Source organism: Pezoporus wallicus, unplaced genomic scaffold, assembly GCF_028554395.1.
Source record: "Pezoporus wallicus isolate ANWC-B61680 ecotype Strahan unplaced genomic scaffold, APGP_CSIRO_Pwel_v1 scaffold_3294, whole genome shotgun sequence".
Taxonomy (NCBI): domain Eukaryota; kingdom Metazoa; phylum Chordata; class Aves; order Psittaciformes; family Psittacidae; genus Pezoporus; species Pezoporus wallicus.
In genome coordinates this window covers 17,116,641-17,138,135 of record NW_026635478.1, presented here as the reverse complement: position 1 = coordinate 17,138,135, position 21,495 = coordinate 17,116,641, and the positions used below count along the sequence as shown (strand labels likewise).

At 51.4% G+C, this 21,495-nt stretch overlaps 2 protein-coding genes across 2 annotated transcripts in view; both read left to right on the top strand.

Moving 5' to 3' along the window:
* MEI1 (meiotic double-stranded break formation protein 1) overlaps window positions 1-13,719 on the top strand; it is a 37,255-nt gene extending 23,536 nt beyond the window's left edge. Inside the window, exons 21-31 of the mRNA XM_057431015.1 lie at window positions 1,391-1,556; window positions 3,111-3,215; window positions 4,841-4,951; window positions 5,513-5,697; window positions 6,732-6,813; window positions 7,252-7,457; window positions 8,184-8,265; window positions 10,635-10,741; window positions 11,582-11,713; window positions 12,069-12,178; window positions 13,502-13,719. Of these exons, the coding sequence (XP_057286998.1) occupies window positions 1,391-1,556; window positions 3,111-3,215; window positions 4,841-4,951; window positions 5,513-5,697; window positions 6,732-6,813; window positions 7,252-7,457; window positions 8,184-8,265; window positions 10,635-10,741; window positions 11,582-11,713; window positions 12,069-12,178; window positions 13,502-13,547 (1,332 nt within the window). The 3' untranslated portion in view covers window positions 13,548-13,719. The remainder of the gene's footprint in view (window positions 1-1,390; window positions 1,557-3,110; window positions 3,216-4,840; window positions 4,952-5,512; window positions 5,698-6,731; window positions 6,814-7,251; window positions 7,458-8,183; window positions 8,266-10,634; window positions 10,742-11,581; window positions 11,714-12,068; window positions 12,179-13,501) is intronic.
* A 453-nt stretch (window positions 13,720-14,172) lies between these two features.
* On the top strand, window positions 14,173-21,325 carry CCDC134 (coiled-coil domain containing 134). Its single transcript, XM_057431002.1, has 7 exons — window positions 14,173-14,287; window positions 17,895-18,012; window positions 18,756-18,877; window positions 19,082-19,166; window positions 19,383-19,564; window positions 19,780-19,851; window positions 20,174-21,325. Exons 2-7 carry the CDS (start codon window positions 17,910-17,912, stop codon window positions 20,297-20,299), a joined length of 690 nt encoding a protein of 229 aa, XP_057286985.1. The 5' UTR covers window positions 14,173-14,287; window positions 17,895-17,909; the 3' UTR covers window positions 20,300-21,325.
* Window positions 21,326-21,495: the final 170 nt, after the last annotated feature.

The following is a 21,495-nucleotide window of genomic DNA, read 5'->3' as shown; positions in this document are numbered from 1 at the left end:
CTGCTTTTAAGAATTGTCTGGACTAGATCGAACAGATGGTTAGTGGCTTCATCTGAGACCTTGAGCTCCTGAGTAGGAAGGAAGATGTTAACACAGTGATGCATTTACCAGGACCAGGAAGGCTGTGGCCCTTGGTTAGTGCCATTTTGTGTTGTGTGTGTTCATCTGAGGGTGAATGCGATCATGATCACACACTGTCCCACTTGTCTTCTTCATGCTTCAGATCTGAGCTGCTCTCTCAGAGAATGGAAATAGGCTGACTGGCTTTAGATTACATTCCTTAATGTCATATGGAGCAGATCTATGTCAGTGGAGCGGATTGTGCAGACAGTTCCCTGCCCTGTATCCTTGAAGGTCTCAGATATGAACAGGAATCAAGCTCAGAACTAGATACTTTTTTCCTGGCACAGGCAGCCTGTTCTTACCTCAACTGCTTTCCTTGGGTATGGGGTCCCACAGCCATTTCCTCTCCATTATCCCAGTCAGGATTCCTGACTACTATGTGATAGGGAAGGCAGCAGGCTGTCCTGGCAGACAAAACTGAGACCAGTTTTCTGTTTACTTCCTTCAGCTGTACCATTTGCAATGCAGTAGCTGGGACTACTGGGGGAGGAGAGCCAAGGTGATGCTGACATAATACATCTTGAGATGATCATATTATGTCAGCACTACCAAGCATTTTCTGCCTGATCTTTGTCGAACTGCATCTGTACATGCTGTGCAAGTGAATTTAATGTTAAACACCTTAACAACAAAGGTGTGCCCAAGTTAAGGCTAACAGCTGTAGGGTTCAGCTCAGAGGCTCCAGACAGAACTCTGTTGCCAAGAAGCAGGCTCATGGCTGAATGCTGTGTGCATGAGTCCCATTTTCTGAGATTCAATGATTGCTTGTATGGTTCCTGTATGTTTCATGCAGTTCAGCTGTTATGTTGCTAATGCAGATACGAGGCTGCCAGCCTTTTGAAAATAAGTAGCTATGGACTGACTCATAAGTTTGATATTAGGTACGCATCTTTTATATGCAACCTTAGTTTTCCAAACAACAAGGAGAGCAGAAGTGCCAGAAGATCTGTGCTTTTGGAAATAGGGCCCTGGCTTTAGGATCCCATGTGTTTAAAACCTTGCCCTTAAATGTATGCTGCTCAAATGTTTGTGTGCTAGATGGGGGTTACATAGCCACATGCATTCTTTAAACAGGATATTACTCACAGGTGCCTATCAGATGGGAGTCTGTCTGCTTTATTCAGTTCTCTAATCAGGACATACTTCATCTGAACAGTACTTTATTAGTCTGTTTCCCAAGGCACCAGATTAGCATAATGGTATTAAATAGCAGTGACTTCTGCCAAATCAGGGCAGAAAGGTAATGTGTGTGCTTCTTCCCTCACAGGACCTGGTCTGCTCAAGCTCTGTGGAGGTGGCTTGGAAGGTGTTGATGACTCTAAAGATCTTCCTGGAAAGCTATGACCAAGTCCTTGTCTGTGACCTCCTCCGAAGTCAGTTCCTACAGATTCTGCAGCAGGTGTTGGTAGAGAGCAGCTCAGCGTCCTTACAAGGTGACTGCCCCTCTGTGACTTGGTCTTGCTTTAAGATTAACTAGCAGGCTCAATGGCTGAAGTGATGCACTCTAGGATAAAGCGTTTTTGAAGTGCTGATATAACTTCTGTATGTATCTGCATGAGGAAATTTATGGACAGGACTGCATTGATTTAATTTCCTTTTCCAGAGATTCTTACTTTGAATTGAGAAAGTCTTTTTCTAATTTACGTTGTTCTGGCTTCAAACTGTGGTTGTTAAACTGAGACAAGGTTCTCTTACACCGCCTTAAGTGTTCAGGTGGAGAGCTGTGCTGGTCAATCTTCCAGCTTGAGTGGGGACTTAACTAGTGACTGAAGGACATCCTCCTTTTTGCCTCCTCTCTATGCAAAACAGCTTGGTGTGCTGAGTACGCTCAGGGAACAGAGGTTGTTTGAATTATTCATTATATTGATCCCCAGACGGGAACTGTGGCATCAGCAGATCCCATGATTCTGTTCAGTTTCTCAATGAGAGCAGGGTTGTGTTGGGGGGAAATCCCCTGTTTTCCCTGCTAGCCCTGGCTGTGGAGTTGGGACTGTTGTCCCATTGTGAAAGGTGCTGTGCAAAGCACCTTGTCAGCTTGAACTGGAACAGGGAGCAGTGCTAGGGTGTCCTTGACTCTCCTAAGGTAGGGGCCCAGAACACCTTTTACTTGTGCCCGTCATGCAGGCACAGATACTTCCAACAGCTCTGCTCTGTTTGGGGTGTTTTGTCATGCAGCAGTTGGGAGGGAAGCAATAAGATGGAAAGTATTTTTGCCTTACAACATCAGTAGGCTGGAGAAGAGGGTGGGATTTAAAGCAGGAGCATGGTGGAGCTTGAGGTTACAGCGTTATGAATAAAGAAGGCCATACTGGCATCTTTGGTATTTTGCACATTTGGACACTTGTGGTGTCCTTTTCGCGCTGATCACAGGGTGCCAGGGGTTGTGGGGAGGCAGATTGTCCATTTCCTACTGTGGGAGTCAGATCTATTCCTCCAAACAGCGGGTGATGGAGAGATGACACTGGACTAGAAGAGCTTCTGCAAGATTAGAGCCGTTCTGCTGACACTAATATCCCCAGGTCCAGTTCATACTGCATCTTGAATTTGCTAACCGAGTTCCTGACAGCCCCATCAGAAAGTCAAACTCCAGATATACGCTGGAGACATGACTTCCTTGTCATGTCCTTGTCTTCCTTCCAGCATGCAGGCCGCTGTCTTGGAGGTCTGGGCAGGTAAGGAGGTCTGCATCTCTGTTTGAACAGTAGCCTGCTCTTAGACAAGAAGGTGACCCAACAGTGAGACTCCATCAAGAATATGTTAATATTAAAGACACCTGTAAATGTTTTCTTCTCAAAACTGAAAACTCCTGAGCCTTTGTGAAAACATTTTTTGGAGCTTATATATATATATATATATGTATATATTTATATTTTTTTATATATATAATATATATAATATATATATTTATAGATATTTTTATATATATATATATAAAAAAATGTAAGTTTAGAGTTCACTGCCAACTAAGCTGTCTGCACCCTCCTTAGCTAACAGGAACCTGCCTGTTTTGCTGAGCCTCCTTTTCCTGGTGCAGCTGCGAAGCAAGGGTGTGAGGGAGCTGGACAGCACAGACTTCAAGCTGCTTCACCAAGGTGAGTCTGTGCATCTATCTTCTTCCAGAGGTCTTTGATCTGTGTTTGTTAATTGTTCCATAAGATGATATGGGGCTGGCCCTTTGTCCTTTGACAGCAAGCGTACCTTGTGTTACAGTTACGCTTGCTTTGAAATACTTTCATAGCCAGAGCATTGTAAAGAGCCCTGGTTACCAGTTCAGTCAGCAAAACCCAGGTTCTCTTCCTCTTTCTTTTACAATACATTTGTGGTCTGGAACCTCTCAAGGTGGCAAAAGCATTACCCTGGCCATGACATGATTTCAGAGTCTGTGACTGTTGTTGACTTGGCACATGATAGTATTGCTGATGTGCTTCCTGAATCATACCTCTCCATCCACACTTGCTAACATGCTCCTGTGGGGTTCAGGCAGGACACAGGGGTCCCCTTTGAACCTGGGCTTGCCCTGGAGTTCGAGTCCAGAGTATATGGGTCTCAATCAGCTGCAGGACTTGCCTACTCCATGCCAGAGACCTAGAAGTGCAAGTTGTGTCTAATCTAGTGATTCTCACTTGGTAACTTCTCCCTTCTCATTTGCCTATTGGAGGTTCATGTAGGCTGTGAAAAATAGATACCAGGAGGAAGTCTAGCTGATCTGTCCTCTCATCCCTTCCCTGCTCTGACAAATTGATCTCTCCAGCAGGCTTTGAAGGACTATCCCCTTCAATTTAAAATGTTCTGTGTCTTGGGGCTGCCTGTGTTGACCTTGTAAAGGATCAGTGTTCTTCAGACATTCATTAGCCAAGGAAACTGGGGGTGTGGAAGAGCCATATCCTCTTTTTACCTGCCTTTTTAGCTGCTGTGATTTCAGAGAGCTCAGTTGCTCCCAGGAGGCACAAACTCCTTTTGCTCTTGCTTTCTGCTCTGTATTCTACAGCACAACTTTCTCTCTGCACCAGCCACCCCCTTCCAGCCCCACTTAGCTCCGTAGGCTGTGTTCTTCAGGGGCAGGTATGCAGGGCACTCTTCTCTGATGATGCCTATGTGGAACCAGCTTGTAGATGGAAGGGGTGTGGGGAGGTGTGTTGATATGTGGGTTTTGAGAACTGCTTACTCAGACTTTAAGCCCCTCAAAAGGTCTCCTATGACAGTTTTGCTGAGCCCTGCAGTCCTGGCTTTCCTTCCCAAAATCACAGTAAATATTATTCCTAAGTGTTTGGTGCTTAAAACAAACATGGTGTGTTTATTCCTAGTGTGAGCAGGGCTGGTAAGAGTGGAGGGGCACAGTCCCAGTGCCCATTCCCCAGTCTGGTGAGGCACATGGCTGTTTATGGTTGACCTAATATTAGGATCAAACTCACTCTGTGGGAACAGGTAACTTATAGTCTATTGCTCTTGGATACATTATGGCCCAATATGATATATGCCCTTTAATATACCTTTTTCTATTCCTCCCTCTCCATTGTCATCCTCCACTGCAGCATCCAGTCTAAAGCAAACACTCTAAGGCTGATGCCAGTTGCTTTGTCTGTACCATGCTCTGGTTATTTTTACTTCAAGTTTTGTGGCTTTTTTACGAGCCCTGTTCACACCGACCAACTGTTTTCTTGTGCTGAGGTGCTCTGTTATGTTGGTGTCCATGTTATGCACATTCTTTTGTTTGCAGTCAGTAATCTCTGTGGGAAATGCAGGCCAAGGGACACTGACCTCCTGCAGCCATCCTTGAACTTTCTGTACTGGAACCTTCATCAGACAACACCTGGTAGTCAACAGAGAGGTGAGGCAAGATTGTATTGACTGCTAAATTAATCTTAGCGAGGTTGTACCTGGGCAATCAGACACTGTTCTAACCGTCTCAAGAGGTGAGGTGGATTTTACCCTTTCCAGACACAGCATTAAAGTTAATAAAGACCATTTTGTATTTGGGATGAAGTTTTTTAGCTTGAGGGGTTTGGTTTGGTTTTTGATGACTTCTGATGATTGAGGAATTGGCTGCTGAGAGACAGAAGCACTGTATTTTTCTTATTCATAAAACACAGCAGTGGGGCTTTGGTGCTTTGTTTGAAATGTCCTGGTATTGCCAAAATTCAAAAAACTTGACAATAATAGAGAACAGCTCTAACCAACCTTCCAGCTGAAGGCTGGTCATGTTATTAGGTGGCTGAACAGTCACTTGTGCTGTGGGAAATGAACACCAGTGTAGCTGGACAGCCTTACTCTGATGAGCTGAGGCTGCCTTGCTGCAGCGGGGGTGTGCTCTGCCCTTCTCCTCTGCTTGTCAAGCTGGTTTAACCTGCACCATCCCCTCAGCTACTCTGATTGTCTCTCTCCCATGCAGCAGTGGCTGTGCTGCTCTCCAACGTGCCCTTGCTCGATCTGCTGCAGAAGGTTTTGGAATGCACCTGGTTGCGGTCCCCTCCGTCCGAACCTGCTGCTTACCTCTCACCTGAGGATGCCTTGCTGTGCTCTGCTTGGCTGCTGGTTGCATCCCTCTTACTTTCTCAGCATCGCTACAATACTGAGGTTAGCACCACTCCAGTGCTCACATCCAGGGAATGGCTAAACCTTAAAACCTTAATTTAAAGAAATCTTCATTACCAGAGGAAAGTGGTTTGCTTCTGCCTGGAATCTGCTTGCCTTGGTTGCTCTTTTGGTTTTGTCCACAAGTTATTCCCTGCTGCACTTCTCCAGCAGGACTGGAAGCCAGCATGTTGCTGGAGTCTGAGACCCAAATCATTGGAGTGTTAGAGGAAGGCAGGAATCCTGGGGAAAAAAGTGCGTACCCAGCCCTCCTGATTCAAATCACTTTACTCTTCAGGACAGAGCAAAATACATGTTAAAGCCTTTCTCAAGGGAAGCTTGGGGGTGGGAGACACAGTTCCCATGTCGTAAAGTACTTCTTTGATGCTGAAATGAACAAAAATGGAACAATCACAATCCAAACCTATTATTGGCAAGTAAGTATTCAACAAAAATGGAACAATCACAATCCAAACCTATTATTGGCAAGTAAGTGTTCAATATTAGCAAGCTGTTATGAATGTGGGCAGCTGTCATTGTATTAGATGCTTTGCAGTCCCTCAAGAGAGCTGAACTAAGCTGGAGTTGTCAGCTGATACTGGAATTACAACTTTAAGGGAAGCATTTTCTTGTGCCAACACAAGGGGAAACGTTTATTTTTCAAGTATCTACCCAGGCCTCTGTTCCTCTTGGTGACTGGCTGTGTGGCTAAGGTACAGTTGTGTTTGGTTATGACTGTTCCTGCTACTCCTTGTGCTTGGCACCTGTGTGCAGGGAGTAGTGAGAGTGAGACAGGCAAACAAACTGCACTGTGGTTTGGAAGCTGTCTGGAGCTGGCAGCGAGCGGTGAGTGAAACTTCGGGGCCCACTGACATAACCCTCCCTCCTGGGTCAGACTTCTGAAACCCTGAAGCTGTTCCCTTGTTTTAGAGTGGTCATCATGGGGTAGCATCTAAGGAGTGAATGTATCTCTACTGGAGTTTTTCACCTGGTTCAAAGCAGCACCATTTTTTCTCTTCTCTTTAATTCTTGTTTAGGTTCACCAGACACTCTCTCTAGACCTAACAAAAGTCCTGAATGAAGTCATCTTCAGGAATAAGAAGCCAATCCTGCTGTTAGGTATTTTTCACGTGTTACAGGGATTTGACTGGAAGCAGTTGCTAGTACCATGTTGCAACAAGGGAGAACTGGTGACTATAAATGGGATGGTGGAGGTGCTGGTGGGAATCTGGAAGCTTTGGTCCACTTAGCTGTGGGAGTCTGTAACCAGTGGTGAGAAAAGGCAAAAGTCTGGAGCTCTGAGTTTCGACCAGTCTTCCTTGGAAGTTGGTAATGACATCTGGAACCAAGCGTGAACTGGAATGGTGTCTTACAGGGAGGAGATGAACAAAGGGTTGTCATTCCTGTCTGCAGCTGCCAGCAGCTGCTGGGCAACTCTGGTGGGCCTTAAGCCCATATTTTCTCTTTACCCTCTCCCATGCTGTTGCACAGGCACCAACACACAGGGTAGGGGAGTGGAAAACACTGACACAAACTAATAAGCAGCTCCCTGTCTAGTGAGCATCATGCAGTTCCTGAGAGCTGTCCTGCGACAGAACTTCTCCTCCTCCCTGCTGGTGATCATTGGTCAAAGCACAGCCCAGGCTACTACACAACCACAGCCACCATCACTGCAGGATGCTGCTTTGCACCCCCTCATCCCACAGCAGGTCTTCTTGCTTGTTGCCAGTCTGCAGAACCTTCTGGTGCATGTCCAGTTGAAGGTATATAACATACAACTTTTGGAACAACACCAGTGTTGGGTTTCAAGCAGGTACACTAACCTGAGGAGAAACCACCCTGTTGCAGAACCTAAGGGGTTGCCTGTTCGGGTTTCTTTTTTCCCCTTCTGTTTGCATTTTCCACCCCTTACAGATATGCAATGAGAAGGAGGGAAAATGTTCTTGCTGCAGCATGGTGCAGTGAGAAAGAAGGTTAATCAAGCTATGCAGTACTCCCTGCTGCTGAACCGGATAGCTGAAATTCTGTGTACTAACGATCTCTGTTTTCCCATCTCCTGCTCTGCAGGGATGCCACATCCACAGGGACAGAGGTGGGGAAAGTGTAACAAATCCCAGTCCCTCCCCCACTCCCCTGGCAAGGTGCTTTTCAGGGTAGTACACCAGTGTGCATGTAACTTGTTCAAGTGATGTTGGGCTGCAGGGGTAGTACATCAGTTTACATTTAACTCTCTCAAGTGATGTTGTGCTCACATCTTTATTCTTTGGAGGCTGTTACTTAATCTCAGAATAAGTAGTCGTGCCTTTGTCTGGTTCCTTGATGTGACAGATCATTTGCAGCACGTTGTGAAGGAGATGAAAGGTGTTATTTGCCTGTGCTGCATGCTCTTCAGATCCTGCCACTTAATGAATTTTCCTCTGGAAATAGCTGTTGACTGTTCGGGGTTTTATTTTCTTCTTCTTCTTTTTTACCCTGTCTTGGTATTCCAGAAGGACTTGCTGCTCTCTCAAGCCATGGTTGCCTGCCTGGAAACTCTAGTGGAATACCTGTATGAGAAGAACCAGGATGTTGGTAAAGTCTTCCTGCTCTTTCTTCTCCTGGGTTTCCCTCCTGCAGTTATTTTGAGCTCTTTGATCTCCATCCAGTAGCACCCTGGAGCAGATGCTTAATGAATTTATGCCCAATAAGAAAAATAATTTGGATGCCTAAAGTTAATCATGTGCTTTGTAGGATGAAATCACAATGGCTAGCTCCCCTGTAGGCATGAGCCATCACTTTTGGTTCTGAACACCAAGATGCTTTCCAGAAGGAAAATAGTCATTCCCTACTAAGAGTGAAAGGTTTAGGAATGGAAGTGGTATAGGAATAATTAGTCACTTCCAGGCCAATTGTAGCAAACATTCAGACCATAAATACAGGGGAGGTAGGATCTGAATATGATGTGTGTTCCACACCAACAGCGCTGGTCACATTTTGGCCCGAGGGGAGGGGAGAATAGGAAGGAAAGCTGGAGATTCTAGATCTCCAGGGGCAAATGCAGACCTTGGTTTCCAGAGTCCGTGTCAGACCTGAGGTATGCCAGATTAGCAATATAACATAATATGACAGCGTCGTGCAGTTGGTGGGGAGAACAGACTCTTCTGCTTATTGTCAGCCTCCTGCCATGAAGTCCAGGTGCTGGCTCTGACCTTAAACCAGACAAAGTTCTCTGTACCCTGACCTGTTCAGTTATTTAAACATTAAGAGAGCAGATGGAGCGAATGAACACCTGACAAAAGGGATACTGGTGGGAGAGAGAAATAATAGAATCCCAGACTGTTTTGGTTGGAAGAGACCTTAAAGTTCATCCAGTTGCAGCCCCCAGCCACAGGCAGGGACACCTTTCACTAGAGCAGGTTGCTCCAAGCCCCATCCAACCTGGCCTTGAGCACTGCCAGGGATGGGGCAGCCACAGCTTCTCTGGGCAACCTGAGCCAGTGCCTCAGCACCCTTATTTATTCCTAATATCTTATCTAAATCCTCCCCTCTGTCAGTTTAAATCCATTCCCCCTTGTCCTGTCACCACATGCCCTTGTAAAAAACCTCTTTCCAGATTTCTTGTAGCCCTTTTAGGCACTGGGAACTGCTCTAAGGTCTCCCCGGAGCCTTCTCTTCTCCAGGCTGAACAAGTCCAACTCTCTCAGCCTGTCTCCATAGCGGAAGTGGTTGAATGAAGATGTGATGCTGCAGATGAATGACAGGCAGGAGCTGAAGGGAGGCTATTAAAGGGCTAGGTTTAAAAAAAAAACCACAAAAAGTGCCATGTTCTTGGGAGGTTCTGCTGATCTGGGATCAAATAAATGCAATGCTGCTTCAGCAAGGGCTGAACCTCACACTCTGGCTGCTTAAATGCTTTCTGTAGTGCAGAAGATTGCAACAGCGGTAACAGAAGTCTCCTTATTCCAAGCAGAATAAGGGTCAAAGCTATGTTTGACTGAAAGAAGTGAGAACACTGGAAAGAGCATGGCCTGGACTCTGCCTCCAGGAGTTGTCTCATTTGAGGCTTTCTAAAACACTCTCTTGGCCCAGAGATTTTTCCAGATGTGCAGAGCAGGTTCAGTGCACAGTGCTGGTGCTTTCTCATTTCCATCAGCAAAAAGATACCCCCCAGATATTTTACATGATTTTTTAGAGCTGTTTCTCCGATAGGAAAGAGTTTTGTACTGCTAATAGGGAGGTTATGTGACTGTCAGTGGCAAAGGGACTTTCTAAAACTGAGTTGCCGTGGTTGAACATGTTGTATCAGCTGACCTGTTGTAGCTGTCCATTCCCTGCTCCTATCTGCAATAAATACAAGGTAGTAACACTTTATTCAGTGAGACTTTATGCTGTTACAGACAGTGACCTTGAGCCTTAATCTCTGTCCATCAGATAGGTTCTTTATTAAGAACTTTACTGCTTGTTTGCATTGCAACCATCAGCCTGTCTGGTCCCCATAGTGTGCACTCTGATGCAGATACAAGCTCGATTTGTGTTAAAGGCCTTTCTTCATTCCCCAAAGGGTACTCTGCAGCTAAATAAAACCAGTGGTCAGGAAACTTGTCCTCATATTGAAACCAGTGGGTATTATTTTTAAAACCCTGGGCTAAAGATATCCCCCAAGTATTTTATGACATGAACCCCAGGAGAAGGTTTCTCTTCCTATACCAGCACGAAGATGGACAAAATGTATTTTCTGCTTTAAAAAGCTTTTAAGCTTTTGTCCTCAAAACTAAATTTTTGCCCAGAGAGTGTCAGATTAACAAGCAAGAACAGAGCAAAATATCCCCTTAGTGTTTCACAGCATGGGGTCTAGAAGAGAAACCTTGGGGTCAGTGTTGAAGACTGTCCTTACCCGTGTTCGAGCCTGTCACTTGGCTGATTTTAGAGCTGTCTTTGATTGGCTGCTTCTTCTCTCCCAGCTCTACATGTGGCTTCCCAGCCCTGGCATCGATTCCTGCTCTTCACACTACTTGACGGGGGCCAGAAGTCCTTTCTGCAGCCAGAAGTGCTCAGGCTGATGACGCTGGTGAGCAGGGAAGAGCAGGCAGTTCTCCATTTTCCCCACGATGTTGGTACAGTGCATGTGGATCAGTTACTGGAACTTGCCCCCTATGCACACACAAGTCTCAGATACTGCTGAGGCTTTGTCTGGCACTATATTTGTGCCCCATAATAATGATACTTTGAAGTGAACTTCCCTTCCACACCCTGCAGAAACTGACTGCTATCAGCGAGCAGGTCCTGTTCTTCTGGTGTTTGTAGCACTTATTTATAATGCCTAGGACCCCTGGGGAGGAGAGGGGAAACTTGCAGAGAGCATGTAACTGCTGTTACCAGTCAGAGAGCATGCTGCAGCTCTCTGGAGCGCAGATTCTGCTCAGCCTCACAGCTTGTCTCCCCATCTTTGGCCTCACAGATCTGACTGCTTAGAGCAGAGAGTTACCACAATCTACTACCCTGCTGTACATGGGGCCTGCAAAGAGAGGGAATGTGGTCCTGCCCAGCAGAAATACTGAAGTAAAGCCCTCATGACAGTGGATGAGAGGAATGGGTTATTAATGTGAACCTTCCCTCTCCAAATACAAGATGGGTCTGTGAATATTTGCTATTCTTATTTCACTTTTAAAAGGTTACCTGATTAATTTCAGTTCCTTACCTAAACCAAAATAAACGTGGTAATAAATCAGAGCACCATCAACACAGGTATTTGCACTGCTTCTGGGAGAAGTGGTGTAAAAATCAGGCCAGGGGATAAGGTACTGCAGCATCTCATGAAACAGAAGAGGTCTTTCCAAGGACCTGAGTCACTGTTGGAGTCTGTAGATCTTTCGCTGTTTAATGCCTCTATTTTTCTCCTTTGTTCAAGTTTCTGAGATATAAAAGCAGCAATATTATTTCTCAAAAAGAAATTAGCCAGATTCTCCAGGAGGCAGCAGAAGCCAACTTGGCAGAGCTGCCTGAGGCCACATCTCATGCTCTTTGCCTCTTCCTTTGTCAGGTAAGAGAGCAGTGACTACCTAGGAAAATGAAAAGGGAATCCCTAGGGGCTTGCTTTAGCCTTTTGATGTGGAGCCATAAACTTCCTTTTGAGGAGGTTATAGTAAGATGAAGAGGAGTCCTGCAGCTGCTAGCTTGGCCTACAGCCTTGAGTGTCCAGAAGAATTGGAAAGCGAGTGATGCCAGCAGCTGCCTAAACTGTGTCATCAGATCAGGTGGCCCCTTAATTCTCCCCTGGATCAAAGTTTGAAGGTCTCACTGCTGTCTGTGGAGATGAGGGAGGGAAGGAGGGATGAAGGAACAAGCCCAACAGTCTGCTGTTGGTCTGGAAATCATTTTTTCTTATGACTGCTCAGATTCAGAGCAGTCAGTTCCAGGTGGAGCCAGTGCAGGCAGGGACCATTCAGACCTTGCTGGAGCGCCTTCTGGGACAGAGGACCACATCTCTAAAACATCAGGACATTGTGTATCCTTTGCTGGGCAAGATGCCTCTGGTAGGGGATGGGAGAGTGGTAGGTGAGACAGAGGGAAGAGATACTTGATCTGCTGCTCCTTCCCTTGTTCCAGCTGAAGGAAAACAGAATTGGAAAAACTCAGAGTGGTTGTTACACTTGGCTAGCTTTGGGATTAAAGACTTCATCATCCCTAAATTGAGAGGACATTTGGGAAATAAGGAGACATTTGAGATGAAAGATGGGTCTCTGTGCTGGGATTGCATTCACCTACATGGCAGAGTGGCCTGAGAAAGGGGAGCAGGCTGGGGAGCCTGGGACTTCAAAGCAGTAACGATCTGATATTGATTTCCCTGGGGATGAACAATTACTTAACCCTGTCTGTGTGCTACCTGGTGCAGTATGCCTGTGGAGTCATGGAAACCCAAAGATGATTTGAGCACTTGCAAAGGACAGTGAGCATTCAGAAACCACTAAGTTACCGAATTGTGTTCTGCTTGGCCTTAGAGTCCCCTGCTGAGAACTGAATCCTCCTCTGCTCCAGGGATGTAAGTAGGGGCTGCCCCCAGATTACTTGTGGAGAGAGACAGAGCCTGAGGCAGTATCTGTTTAGTTCTCAAACTGCTTTTGCCTTCCTCTTTTCATCACACCTCATTGCCTCAGACAGATGGCAGTGATGGAGGTGGCCGCAGCAGGGATTTCCTGTTGGGGTGGGGACTTCCTCCTCTGCGGGACACCTTCATCAGCCATGTGCAGGCGATGTGGTGGGTGAGAGGTGTTTGTCATCTGCAAGGAGCAGCTTGTCCTTGTGCTTACCCCCAGTGTGATGCTACCACTCTGTGGTGGGACGCTCGGAGCACAGGTTGTCCAGATGGAGACCATCCAGCCCCGTGAAGTTCCTCTCCACTGCATCTGCTTGTCTGCATGGGGGTGAGGGAAGGTGAACGGGAGGTCACATTACATTGCTCAAGTTGCTTCCTGTTTCTGGCTTTTCTTATGAAGAAGCCTTCAAATCTCAGTTGTTAGGAAGGGGTTTGGATGTGCTCCAAGTGCAGCCATAGTGGCTACCTGAACAGTCATGTTCTGGAAGTCAAAATCATCTGGTCAAAAATAAGCTTTGACATCAGTTGTGACAAAGGAACTTCCTTCAGGCTCACTGAAACACTGGTGTTTCTCGTACATGTTGGCAGTGGGGTGGGTGTTCCATGGCTTGGGGGAGGTTTGGTTTAGTAATGAAACCCTTCTGTCAGCACTATGTCAAATGTGGGAATTCCCATGGCATGGTGGAATTTCAGCTATGCCTTCCATTCAGTTTCCACTCATGCCATCAATGACAGATGCCTGGGAGGTGTGGCAGTGTCCCTATCACACATTGGAGACTGAGATGAAAAGATGTGGTGCACCCAGCCAGAGGAACAAGGCAAGAATGGAACAGGACACTCCATCCCGTCATTTATTTCCAGTGAGAAGCAGAGAGGAGATGGACAGAAGTCATGTGTAGTTCATTCTCAGAAAAAGGTTTGTTGAAAATCGTTTATAAAGCCAAGTTACTGAACTGCCTCTTCGTGTCCTTTTCTTTGTGGGATACGGCTTAGTTGATGCTCTTCAGTTACCGGAGCACGGACCTTCCTGGTGCAAGCGTTGCCATCGGGGGATGCGAGTGCAGTGGAAGATGCTCCCTGCTCATTCGCCTTAGCTGGCGGTGCTGCGGGTTCCTCTGGACTGGCTAGGGGTGCTGGGGTGCTCGGTCAGACCCCCCGGCTGGGGGCAGACGTGCTGCTTGTCCCACTGGGAAGAGGAGACTTCTTCCAGTTCACTGCTGGTCCCTCGGGCAACATCCCCGCACCGCCGCTTGCCTGTTGCCTCCTGTAAGTGCCCCACTGGGGCTCTAACTAACGCGGCTCCCTCCCCTGCAGAGCCGGGGGGGGACCCTCCAGCCCCGGGTGAGAGGACAGAGGGACGCGCCTCCCTCCAGCCCCGTCGGGGCCGGTGCTGGGGCGGAGCGGGAGCTGAGGAAGTGACACGGCGGGGCGGGGCGGGGCTGGGCAGCGGCGGCAGCGGCATGGCAGCGCGGCGGGCGTGAGCGCCGCTCCCGGCACCGGTACCCGCTACCCGGCCCGCAGGTGAGGGGCCCGGCCGCACCGCGCCGCCGTACGGAGCAGCGGGGAGCCCTGCTCTGCCCTGGCCTGGCCTGGCCGGGGAGGGTCTCAGCGGGGCCGGGGGGGCTGGGGCAGGCCGGGGTCTGCGCTGGAGCACGGCGAGCGGGCAGGCGGTGGCCGCAGCGCCCCGGGGACACCGCGGAGGGAAGGATGGGGGGAATCCGCCCGTGCCGCCAGCGTGGCCGAGCCGCGGGTCCCGGCTGTGCTCCCGGCCGGAGGGCTCTGCCGCTGCCGCCCCTCGCTGGGGCTGCGTGAGGAGCACAGCGGCGGCAGCACCGGGAGGCAGCTTTCCTCTCCTCTCCGTCCTGTCCCGTCCCGTCCCGCGGGTTTGCACTCTGCGGTGTGCTGCCTGCTGCGGCCGCTTGACACGGCTCTGTGGGGCTTCCCCACAGCGCGGCCAGGTTGTCTTGGCTAATCCCATTTCAACATCCACTATCCCCGTGTGCTTGCCGTTACTTTCAGCCATGCTTGAAAGAGAATCCCCATCTCCCGCGGGGTGCTGCTGCTGACCCCCTCCTGCGGGATGGGAGGCACGATCCGTGCCCGTTCTGGATGGAAATCACAGCAGCTCGCTGGGTGTTTAACCCCAGCTGGTGTCCATCCCTGCGGTAGATGAGCTGTGGGTTTGGCAGTGAAGGGACTTTGGAGGGAAGCAGGTGTAAACGGCTTGTTGTTTCACTGAAGCAGCCGATTGTGTTAGATGTGTCTGTCTCAGCAGAAGTGGTCTGAGCAGCCTGTGTTTCTCTTCCAAGGCTTTTGGTTCAGCTGTGACAAGAGAGTGATCCTCATCTGGTTGATGGAGGAGCAGCTCAGGGATGGATTCGTGGGGTGGGGAGTTTTCATCCCTTGTTTGTCCACGGCGTGCTCCTGGGGTGAGCTTCACGGTGGTGCTTTTACCCCTGCAGAGGGGAAAGGGTGTCCTGCAAATTGTTTCTCCTGGGAACCCGAGTGTGGGAGCGTGGCTCTGCCTGGTGAGCTCATTAAGCGAATAAATCCCAGCGATGCTCGGCTCAGATGGGGCTCCTGCAGGAGATTTTATAAAGTCATTAAAAACATTCTAATGGAAAATACTAACCATCTATAACACAGCATCTGTTGTCGTCTCTGTGGAAAAACACATCTAAATTAAGAGGATGGGAGACAACGGAACAGACTGGTGGGCTTTCTGCCGAAATAACCTGTTGGCCAGGGCTGCGAGGGGAATGTTGGTGGGAACTCCTTCCCATCTGTAGCATCAGGAGAGGCCCTGGCTCCCTAGAGTGCTCTGGGAGCGCCAAGCAGAGCTGGCTTTGACAGGGATTGGTTTAAGGAGGGAAGAGAGGAGCAGCTCTGTCCTGTTTCTGTTCTCTCTTACCCCTCAGCGCATGTGAAGACACGAGGGGAAAGCATGGAGGAGTATCTGCAAGAAGCTTTGGCATCCCTGTGCTTACCCAGTCCAGCCTTGAATGCCCTCTGCTACTAAAATGGGGTGAAGCAGGAAGGGCAGTGACAGGGAATGAACTCAAGCTGGTGCCATGTGGGACCATCAGCCTCACTTACCCTATGGATGGGGGCAACAACTGGCTCCTATTTGACTGTCATGGGGCTGTTTCAGCCCTGATGGATGATGGCAGTAGCTTTGATGTGAGAACAAGTGTCGGCAGGGAGGGGGTCAGATGGAAAGGTGATGGGCAGCTGTATGGCATGGTTCACTGGTCCGCTTCTTCCAACCTGGTCCCATGGCACGATCTGCAGGACTGCTGAGGAGGACTTTTAAAGCCATTAAAACATCCTTATTGAGCACATTATCCATCCATCCTGCTGTATCCTCTGTCATGTCTCTGGAAAAGCCTGTCTCGAGGCTCGGGGGCTGCCAGGCAGGCTGGTGGGATTCCAGCTCCAGCAACCAGCTGGCTGGCAGCTGCTTCGGCTGAGAGCCGTGCTTTGTAACCGGGGCACGCGGCCAGCCCGGCTCTCGCGGCCACGTGTTGGATGCGGGGCATGCGGGGTCCCAGAGCAGTCACACTTTGTGCTTTGAGCCGCTGCTCTTCCTCCTCCTAAGAGCCTGGGAGGGAGCGAGCAGCTGTGGGGGGCTCTGCAGAAGGGGGCACCCCTAGCCCCTTGCTGAGCCAGGCCTTGGCCCTTGTGTCATGGGTTTTGGCAGCGTGAAGCAGCCTCTTGGAAGCTGACCAGGCTGGTGGGTCTAGCAGAGCATCTGCCTGCCCCGGCTGGAGGATCGGTCCCCACAGCCTCGGCTTTGTGGCCTTTCAGGGTGGCTGGAATATACTGTCAGTGGACAGAGGGGACGGACCCCAGGCCTGGTGTGGGAGGCTTGTGCTGCTGTCCTGGCTCTGCACTGCATCCAGAACACAGGGTGTGATGCTGAGCCTTTCTCTGTAACGCTGGTTGTAGTTACTCTGGTCTGTTCCCTTGCAGGGGTGCTGCCTGTTGCAAAGCACAACAGCAAAGTAACGCAGAGGGTTTCTTATGTTCTCCTGGCGATGTTTCCCTGTCTGTGCTGGGCGTACAAGGGCCCTTGGCTCAGCTCATTGGGAGCTGCCACTACTCCTTGTGGGGCTGGGAGAGCAGCCGGTGCTGCAGCTTTGCCTCGCTCCTGGGCCTGAGGCTGGACAGACTTGCGAGGAACCGCCTGGATCCGGTGTGGCGAAGGGATTTGTTTGTGTTCCAAGGAGAGAGGCTCGGCCGCGCAGGGGAACGCGGGCTGAGGAGCGGAGCAGGTGTCAGGGTGGGCAGTGCTCGTGGCCTTACACATCTGCCTCCCTTGGGAGCAGGAGGCGGCTGGGGGATGCTGTGAGAGCGCTGCTGCTGCTCCCATAATTGCCGGTGGCCACCGCTTGGGAACCCCATCCCTGTGCACAGGCTGCCCCGAGTCCCACCGCCTGCAGGCTGAGGCGCTCCTCTCCTTTGCAGGGTCTAGGCTATCCCTAGAGTGCTTGCTCTCAAGGACCTTCTCTTGTAGCATCTCTTCTTTGTGTTGTCTGAGGGACCCTCCTGGCTGGGAGCAGCTCAGTCCGGCCGTATTCCTGCAGAAGGGAGGACGTGCGTGGGGAGAGCTGCCACCAGGTCACCCGACTGCTGCTTGTCAGTGTGAGGCCTGCAGCTGGCACCCGGCTTGCAGCAAGAGGAAGGGTCCAGGTACCAGCACCCCGAGAGCTGGAGATGGCTGAGGTGGCCAAGCCATCAAGGTGCTTGAAGGAGAGGTAGACTGGAGCCCCTTGGCAGCCCTCCTCCACCTTCGGCCCTGCTGCTGCAGCTGCTGGGCTCCTCCGACTTGCAAACCCAGCAAAAAGCCAGTGTTATTTTTGGGAGAAGGGGTAGGGCTCCGCTTTTGTGCTGGGTCAGTGCTCAGCCAGGCCCCTGGGGGCCCAGCCAGCAGTGGAGGCAGGCAGAGGAGGGCTGGCTGCAACACAGCCGTCACCCTGCTCTGGCCACTGTCTCCCTTGAGCCCCTCATGGGGACGGGAGAGGCAGGTGAGGACCCTAGAGCCAAGGGCAATGTGCTGTCGGCCCTGAGGGGCTCCTGTGGCTGTGGTAAGTCTCCTCACTGGGTCTGTTGGTCTGTTCCATTGCAGGCTGTGGCAGCTGACATGGATCTTCTCTTCCTTTGCCCTGTCCTGCTGGTGCTGCTGCTGTCCCGGGGCAGCTTCACTGACCTGGAGAAACAGAGGGTGGACTCTGGCTTGGAGATCTGTATCCTGCACAGCCTACCCCTCCTGTCCTGTGGATGCACTGTGCCTGCTTGGGGCTGCAGGGAGAGGGGCAGAGACCACCGGAGGAGGGGCAGGATGGAGGGAGAGGGAGGACCCAGAACCACTGAGCAGTGGTCTCATTGCTCGTTGTTCCTGGGTTTGCACACCAAGTGCCTGACTCCGTGCGGGAGCAGAGATGGGTTTTTCAGTGGTGTTCTCCCGTGCACAGTGCTTTTCCTGTTCACTCCAGCATCCTGGGTGCTGAGCACGTTTCCCAGTCTGCTCTTGGGATGGCCAGAGGGGTGGCAGAGCATGCCTGTGCCTTGGGATCACTGGCTGGGATAACAGGACTTGGACTCCTCTGTGCCCCAGACGTTTATTGCCCACAAGGAGATGGGGTAATGCAGGCCCTTCTTAGCATATGGCAGCATCCCCTGGTCAACAGGTGAGGTATGAGAAGATGTGTGCTTGTTGACACATATATGAGGAAGGTGGGAGCTGATCTTCCCCTTCCGCTGTCAGCCAGTGTCTGGCGAGTGGAAAGCTCCCCACGAGCACCCAGTGCTGTTAACTGTCCCACTGGGATGTCTGGGCACAGGGGCTCACTGGAAAACTGTGTTTCATCCTGGCTTAGGCACTGCCCCATCCCTCAGGCACCCCATGGGGTGGTGCTGGGTGCCTGGCTGAGGGAGATGGCGGGAGCGTGGTGGGAATGTGCCGGTGGTGCCCTTGACGACGGTGCAGATAAGAAGCTGTTTGAGGTGAAGCGCAAGGACCAGATGAACGCGCTGAAGAACCTGATCGAGCTCAATGACATCAACCAGCAGTACAAAATCATTGACATCATGCTCAAGGGACTCTTCAAAGTGAGCCACAGCACCCTCTGGGCTCAGTGTGCCGTGGGGCTGGGGAGGACCGGGGGGTTATGTGGGGTCAAAGAGAAGAGCTGGGTGCGATTTAGCTCCTGCAGGGAGGATGCTGTGGGGCTTCCAAGTGGGGCAGTTGGGGCCGCACCCCTGGGGTACAGGGAAGGGCAGGCAGAATGGGGCAGTAACTGAGGGCTCTGTCAGGTGCTAGAGGACTCCCGGGCTGTGCTCATCGCTGCCGACGTGCCTCCCGATGGACCATTCCCTCAGGATGAGAAGATAAAGGATGGTAGGTGTCCTCCTCTCCTTACCCCCTCCCTTTCCTAGTGCTCCGGTGCACTGCTGCCATTCCTCCTGAGAGCCCTGTTTACCCAGACCAGACCTGGGCTGGTCTCTGTCCATCAGGGACCTTACTGCTGTCTCTCTGACCCGGGCAGCCTGCCCGCTTGCCCTCACCAGTGGGATGGGGCTCGTGTGCCGATGGGGCTGGTGGCTCTCCCCACAGCGTACTCCCACGTGGTGGAGAACACGGCCTTCTTTGGGGACGTCGTCCTGCGCTTCCCCAAGATTGTGCACCACTACTTTGACCGCAATTCCAACTGGAACAGCCTCATCCGCTGGGGCATCGGCTTCTGCAACCTGACAGGCGTGTTTGAGCAGGGACCCCACTCCCAGGTCCTGGGGCTGGTACGGCTCCTGATCCCTTCCCTGCTGCTGGGTCTGGGGGGGTGTGAGGTTTTGGGGATCAAAGGAGGGCATGGGGAGTGTACCCCATGTCTGAAGGTTGTCCTTGGGCTGAGGGATGAGGAAGAACATGGAGGGGGCTGGTGGGGAAGAAGAGACCATGGGGGGGTGCAGGTAGGAGCCACCACTTCCCGACGCAGTCTCCCTTTGCTCCACAGATGGCTCAGGAGCTGGGTATCAGTGAGAAATCGCCCGATTACCGCAATCCCTTTAAAGTGGACCACTCCGAGGTGAGACAGAAATGCCGCCAGCTCACCCCATGGGCTTCCCTGTCCCAGTTGGTGGCTAGGTGGGGAGCGGCCGAAAACCCCATCACAGAGGAAGCGTGGTTGAAACATGCCTGTCAAATTCCCCTGCTGGGCTGTGGTCAGCTTGGGGCATGTGCTGCCATCTCCTCTCTTGTAGCCCATGGGAATGTTGGGACCCCATTCCCCTTGTGCCGTGTTCAACCTCAGCCCCCTGGCCCTGCTGGCTTCAGCAGGTTTGGAGTGGTTGTGCCTCTGGGAGGGTGCGGGGGCTCCCCCGTGCTGACCCCTCGCTGTCACCCCACAGTTTTTCCCCAGCGCGGACACCTTCCAGAAGGCGCTGCGGGAGGAGGAGAAGCGGAGGAAGAAGGAGGAGAAGCGGAAGGAGATCCGCAAGGGCCCACGCATCTCCCGCTCGCAGTCGGAGCTGTAGCTCCCTCTCGGTGGCCTCGTCCCGGTGCCCGGTGATCACTTTCCGTTTGTGCCGTGGGGTTTTGTTTCATTGCCTTTCTCTTTGGTTCAGCCAGGGCTGGGTGGCAGTGCTGGTGGGTTGCCCCAGTGGGGCTGAGGGGGGCTGACGTGGGGTTCCCCTTCCCCAGAGCCAAAGCACAATCAGGAAGGCAGTGGGGCCATACCCATGGCATGTGGGGAAGTAGGGCGAGGGAGAGCCGGGGGATCCCCCCCCCTCCACAGCACGCCCCGCACTGAACGTGCCTCCTCCGTCATGGTGGGCTGGGGAGCGTGTCACACCAAACAGCCTCATGAGCAACGCTGCTTCGCTCAGTTTTGGGGTGGTTCTTTTTTTGGTTAGACTGGTGATCTCATTGGCACCCCCACCCGGTTATACCTGGTCTCTGCCCAGCCGCTACCTCTGCCGGAGCAGCTCTTCCCTCTTCCCGGTGCCTGTTTCAGCAAGCAACGTGTTTCATCCGTCAGCTGTCGTTGGAAAGGCTGACGGCATCTGTTCCTGGCCCAGCAACATCCTGCTCTCCTGGGCGGGCATTCCCAGAAGGGAGGCAAACGTGGTGAATCGTTGGAAAGGAGGGATTTCAGTTCTTTGCCTTCTTTGCAGCTGATGGGTGCGCATAGTGCAGGTACCGCTGACGCTGATGGTGCTGGGGAGCCAGCCCCGAGCCCTGTGAGCCCGTCCTCCCACCCATAGTGTCTGGGCTGCAGGGGGATCAGAGGCAATGGCCTGGCCTTGGGACCCTGCACAACAATCCTGTGCTTTCCCGTGGTTGCTGATGAACTGGCAGCAGGCGAAGCTCTTGCAGAGGGACTGTCCTCGAGAAGCAGTTGCTCTGTGCCTGCCTGGGGCACCACGGCCTTTGGGAAGGGGGGAACGTCCTGAATGTTTAAGCGTGGAGTCAGGTCTGTCCGGCTGGGGGTTGGCAACGGGTGCGTGTTTTGTTTTAATGGAATAAACTTGACTTTATTTTTTTTGTATTAAGTAAAAGAAGGTTGGCTCTTGCTCCTCTTCCTGGTGAGAGCCGGAGTGTGCCGGAGGGCGGCGGGTCAGGCCCCTCAGGAGACGGGGGTCCGTGAGGAGCTGCTGAGGGAAGGAGGTGCCAGCGGGGCGGGATCCCCATCACCGCCGCCTTCCACCTCGCCTTTATCCCCTCCAAGCCC